This window comes from Aspergillus bombycis (genome assembly GCF_001792695.1).
Source record: "Aspergillus bombycis strain NRRL26010 chromosome Unknown contig00110, whole genome shotgun sequence".
NCBI lineage: Eukaryota > Fungi > Ascomycota > Eurotiomycetes > Eurotiales > Aspergillaceae > Aspergillus > Aspergillus bombycis.
The window spans coordinates 114,092-120,091 of NW_019170112.1; the positions used below are offsets into that span (position 1 = coordinate 114,092).

General features: G+C 48.3%; 2 protein-coding genes across 2 annotated transcripts; both read left to right on the forward strand.

Moving 5' to 3' along the window:
- Positions 1–377: 377 nt before the first annotated feature.
- On the forward strand, positions 378–1,812 carry ABOM_008934 (stress response protein Rds1; the record flags this gene model as incomplete). The annotated part of the gene is made up of 2 exons (XM_022536062.1): positions 378–731; positions 805–1,812. The coding sequence occupies 2 exons, from the start codon at positions 378–380 to the stop codon at positions 1,810–1,812; spliced, it is 1,362 nt and encodes a 453-aa protein (XP_022385211.1).
- Positions 1,813–2,260: 448 nt separating this feature from the next.
- On the forward strand, positions 2,261–3,151 carry ABOM_008935 (uncharacterized protein; the record flags this gene model as incomplete). The annotated part of the gene is made up of 1 exon (XM_022536063.1): positions 2,261–3,151. The coding sequence occupies one exon, from the start codon at positions 2,261–2,263 to the stop codon at positions 3,149–3,151; it is 891 nt and encodes a 296-aa protein (XP_022385210.1).
- Between the last annotated feature and the right edge of the window lie 2,849 nt (positions 3,152–6,000).

A 6,000-nucleotide genomic window follows, 5' to 3' on the forward strand; every position in this document is an offset into this window, starting at 1 on the left:
GGAGCAGGCTTCTCTCCAACAATTGAAGCGATGATCAATTCCAAAGTACTTCTACCCGCTCTAGGCACCCGTTTGCTGCCAACTGAATGATTGTGACATGGGCATGCCGCATGTATTACGCATGCAATATCTACAAGGCGTGGATGACGGTATCATCACGGTCAAATTCAGAATTCTAGACAGGCAACAGAGACGATAGACGAAATGATAGAGGAATTGCGTCACGCATGGTCCAGCAACTGATGGAATGAACACGGAAACTTTATAGATTGCTGGTGCCCACAACCAACGCTCGTAACCTCAACCAGCTGTTTCTTGAGTTGGTAAATATATATCCTTGTGAATTTGAGGTGATTTGAACGCGTTGGCAGTTGGAAATGTCTTGGAATCGGTTTCTCGCGCTTAGTTACCTAAGCTCTGTGCCAGTGATACTGGCAGTTCCCCAGGCAAAAGTTGCTCGATCTACAACTGTTGCACCTGCGGTTAGTCACCCAACCTCACTAACCCACACTCCATTCAGTGGCACCCCAACCCCCACCGGGGCTTTGCATGCTTCTTCAATTGATACTGGGGTTCCCAGCTTGGGGATCTCGCCCACAGCGACAACTTACCCTAGCGATGGGCAACTCCACGACCCTCAGCCAGGTCCGTATATCCCAGCTGGGGGTGTGGGAACTAGTGGAGAAACGCCGGTTTACAACGCGAAGAGCGACTTCGACTATGAATCGTTGGTATGCTGATAGATGTTTTATAGGCCAAAGGGCTTATACTGACTATCATACTATGCCCTTTCTCTTTATCAAGAATATACCGAACTTGATCTGTTCCACGATGGCTTGGTCCGCTTTTCGGTACTGGAATTCACAGCTGCTGGGCTCACAGCTGAGGGTCGTTTTTTTGATCGAGTTCATGGCGGATCAGGAGGTTGGACATGCAACAATGGTTACCAACATACTGGGAGCTGAGGCCCCTAGAATGTGCACCTATAACTATCCGTATACTACAGTACATGAGTTTGTGGACTTCTGTCCGAAGTTCACTCGCTTTGGGGAGTCTGGTGTTTATGGTTTCCAACCTCATCTCAATTCGCGCGAGGCAGCAATACTTCTTCTCCAGTCGATTACCACAGAAGCTAGACAGCAAATGATTTTCCGTCAATTCGAAGGACTTTTCCCGATGCCGGTCTGGTTTGAGGTTGGTGTACCCCAGTCTTGGGCTTGGACATTACTGGCACCATACATCAGCTCGTGCCCCGAGAATCAGACCAGGTTGGCCTGGCAGAACTTCCCTGCCTTATACATCAAAAACCAGCCGAATCCGGCGAGAATCAACGGATCAGCTGCCTTGAATGAGACCGTAGGAGAAGGTGTGAATTCATTGAATAGTACCGCTGTCCCTAGCGACGCCTCATGTGTTAACTCCACTGCCCTGGGCACTAGCTGCTACCCTGCAATTACGCATAACCGCACGCTGCCCCTGTCATGGCCAGGTCGAGAGGTATTTATTCACTGGGATGAGCCAGGTCGACCAGCCGGACCTAACAACAGCTACATCACCTCAACGAGCGCAGGAGATCCCAAGTCCGTAGTGTGGGCAACGCAGTTGAATGTGACGTATTCTCCCCTAGAAATGACTGGCGACAACTGTGGATCGACAATTAAACCTGGCATTCAAACTTATGCCGGTGATCCTGCAATCAATGGCACCATGTTCGTTGCGATCACAGACTCAGACCCCTATTTGAGTCCGTTCAACCTCTCAATGATCAATCCCCACGTGGTTGCTGGCCCAGCCCTCTATCAATCTGGCTGATAACATCTTCATCCTGAGCACTGTATAAGCTGATAAACTAAGGTATATTAAGAATAGTTGGGCGTTTCATCTTCTGGTTGTTGTTCCATTTTTGAAGCCAGGAGGAAGCTTGTTGACGGGCGCATTCCTTTTGATTGACGCGAACTCGCCGAGATAAGGTGTATGAAATAATGCTGGAAAAACTGATTGATGCTCATATATTACAAGAATTGTCTTCTTTAACTGGCCATGCTCAGAGAGAATCCTGAGCTGAAGGAGTGTGTATAGACTTGCATGATATGACATGTCCATAAATAGCAACGTTAACTCCGCTAATGTCCGGCGGCGATCGTAAACATTTCTCCCGACTTGACAGGTGAGCTTTTTCCGTCGACAACCGTTTAAACACCTATAGCCCAACAAACGCCGAATTACTCATACACTTAATTTCTCTACACTGCCCGCCATGATGGAAGCACCCAGGAATCGAAAGCAACGACGAGCAGCCGCTGCTGCCTCCAAGAGCGACTCCGACTCTACTACCTTCGATCCGTCCTCCATCCCGATGGCCCATCCGCCCCGAAACACCACCAAGAACCCGAAAGAAAAGACACTAGTGGAATTGATAGCTGAGCGGGAGAACGAACTGCTAGGCCTGGGTCATGACAGGAGTTCGACTGGAATGGACGGTTCGACTCCTGGGACCCGATTCGTGAGCATCGACCCGACGTCCGGCGAGATTTCCAACTTGGATGCATCCGAACTCCCAACCGAACAACAAGGGTCAAAAGAGTCTATCACGAGATCACCATCTGACGCAAATTCAGGGTCTGGGGAAGACGAGGACGCGCCAATCCCACCGTTCATCGACACGATGCTGCTCTCCGTGCCCCTGACGACGTTACACATGACGTTAGCCTATCTTGCGGCTCATCAGTACGCAGAATACATCGTTTTGGACAAACTCATCCGCGAATCTGTATTTGTTGCCTTCCCGATCTTGACATTTGCCATTCACCTGGCACATGGGCATATCATGTCCTTCGGTAATGCCCAGAGCTCAGAACACGTCTCGCTCATCCCTTTCCACCGAGACAAGTTATCGATCGCGTTTCTTCGAAGACTGCTCTTCCCGCCGTCATTGCGGACTATGGTCTTCCTTCCGCTTGCTATCTGCCTTGGGGCTAAGCTGATGGCTATGACTAACGATGAGCCATACTACGCTGTCATGAAGCGAGCACCTTCTATTGGGACGCTGTGGGTGTGGAGCATCTTGGAGATCCCAGTAGGCGCGGCTGTATTGGGGGCATTAGGACCAATGATTTGGGGTGTGTGGTGGAAGGGTTACGGCATTCTCTGAGCGGAGACGCGGCAGCAGTTACCGGGGAGTCCGAATATCTGGCCAGGGATGTCTTGCCCGACATGTGGTTACGCTGCTTCAGTTGGCTTTCACATTATTCCATCTCCAACTGCCTCTGTAGGTCAGGCGCCACATGTGCCGCAGCCGTATAACGGGAGCGTTCGGGATTAGCGAAACTCGTTTGGGCTCCAGCCCAATAACAACGTCACCATACAGGGTAGATGGTCTAGAGTACTAGGTTCGAAGACGCAACAACGTTGTATGCATGAAATTTCGAGGGGTTTCGGTCGGGTTCGGTGTGGGACTGCAGTGGCACTGCATACATCACAACGGACATCTGGCAGACAACAGTGGGCCAGCTGTGCATACACAATAGTAGCGGGCATCTTGGGTTGGGAATAGTGTGACCCAAGCCTCTAGGCAGAGCAATGGTTTTACATACTACAGAATACAGGAGAGAAATTCCCTGCAAGGATCCCAGCACAGCATGTGAATATGTCTTATTGGGCTGTGGAGGGCAACAGAGAGAGGCTGCGACTCTCCGGTCCCACCATAACAGCAGGCTATCAAAATTCTCGATTTCCGGTTTTTGGCCGAAACGGCTGAATTACATCCAATATAATCCATCTAGGAAATTTACAGGCGAGCGAATGGCATCCTGGCGGGAATTAGCTGGCTCGGGGTCGACGTGGCGACAGCCTAGTCGGGGACTAGGTTGATTGTTCCTGGTCGACTGAGCCTTGCCACGCTTGGAGCCCCAAGATTGGATGGAATACGCCGGGACAAACTAGACCGGGATTGAAACCCGATAGCTGGATCCCTGTGCACAAGCGATGGTGCCTTGAATCCAAGCGAACGTGGTGGTGTCTGCAGCTAGAGGAGACTATGTCACATGACGATATGCAACCCCAGTTACTCGACGTCCGTTCTCGGATAGAGCCATATCCATGGTCTTTCCACTCACTGGTCTCATTGGCGACAGACAGTGACTAGTTGCTATCGTCACGACCGCCGCAACTCCTCCGAGGGGTTGTCTCTCTCTCAGTGATCGACAAGGAGGGGGGAAATGGAGGCACGAAAGCGGCGCAGTATCACCGTCACCTAGCGCGCCAGGCGTACAGTCACCGGGGGGTTGGGAAGTAGCACGAGCAACTCCACCCTCCATTACCTCTTCGAGAGTCTCATCGATAGTCCGAATTGGAATCTTAGAGAAGCGGGGCTAGAGTGGAGGAGGGGTTTCAAGCGCTTTGAGGGCTGATAATAGACGGACCGAGGAGAAAAGCTTCAGACCATGATCTGAGCGCGTGGACCAACCGGGTAGAAGCACGGATGGGACGGGCAGCCGTACGATCCGGCAAAGCAGATCCAATACTAGGCCGACTGATGACAGCTGATGGCGTGTAACCTTCCAAAAGCGGGAAAGAAGATAGACAATGAGATTGTCGAGTTCTGAATCTAATGGGCTCATCACCCGCCGGGAACCCTTGTTGGGGCGATTTGACAGGCGCACTGTCCGATATAGTTCAATCAAACTACTGAATGCTAAATCGATTAAGTCAATCTATTTTTTTTTGCGAACCGACACATCAATCCGATCAGCTCAGCCCGGCTGAGAGAAGTTCAAAAAAAGCAAAGAGAAACATGTGGCGGTGCGATACCTGCGCCACACTCGTGTACATAGTATGTATAGTATAATACGAACTAAGTAACGAACTACATGTACATGTTCCATCCAACAAAGTCAACAAAGTACGGTCGTTCGAACAACAAAAAGACTCAACTTTGAGAACAGTATTAAACTTCTAAAGCGATCCTCCTCTTGCCTCTTGCAGTAATCGATGCCCTCGAACTAGGGAATCGTGCATGACGGGTCTCTTGCCCACCGCCACTCAAGGTTGACAACCTATAGGCAGGTAACTTGTACCGATGGGTACTTGCTTCAGCTCCACAGGAGGCTATAGTTTGTTTGGGTTGGCGGATCCCGTCAGTGATCCATCCCACAGACCGTCCTTCTCCGATTTCTTTTGATTTTCTTTTTTCCTTCTTTTAATTAAAAGATTCTATTTGACTTTTGGACTCTGAAACTCAGTTTCACAATATGGAATAGCAAAGTAAATAATAAATTAATCGCTCACTAATCACTACACCAAAAGCAAAACCAAGCTAAAACTAATACTCAAACAAAAAAAAACAAACAAACCCCAAATCAATTAATAATCAAACATAGAAAAAAAAATTAGTTTAGTTACAAATGAAATCAAAAGAGAAAGTAAAAAAAGCAAGAAAGTAATTTAAAAACAGAAAGAAAAAAAATTATTAATAATCATTAATAATAATTTTTAAAAAAAAAAAAAGAATCCACACACGGGAACGCGAACCAAGAAGCAACTAAGCCAGGGAGGAACGGATAGTCTAGATGCAAGAGAAAGTTCGCCCAACAACCCACAGACAAGGTTCATGGCAAGCGCTTGGGCCCGACGTCATTTATCCATTCCAAGTTTCGCTCTCACTAGGTTGGAGTCGTAGTGTAGTTACTGTACGGAGGTAGTAGTCGACTAGTAGTATGCCATGAACACCGAGTCACCGACCCTAGGTAATTAATTTGTAGACCTAAACGTGATTATTGAGTTTCGTTCTTATTCCCTTATGGGAATGGTATCTGTCATTGTGAACGTGGGTGTTTTATTTTTCTTGGTCTTGATTGTATGGGCTCCGTACATAGATTCTTAGGTAGTATAGTAGTCAGCGTCCAAAGGTACACCTTACCCGAGTGAGTTGAAGTGCTGTCCAATGGCCAGCCACTGCTTATCATGATTCATGAAATAAATAAATATATATATATATATATA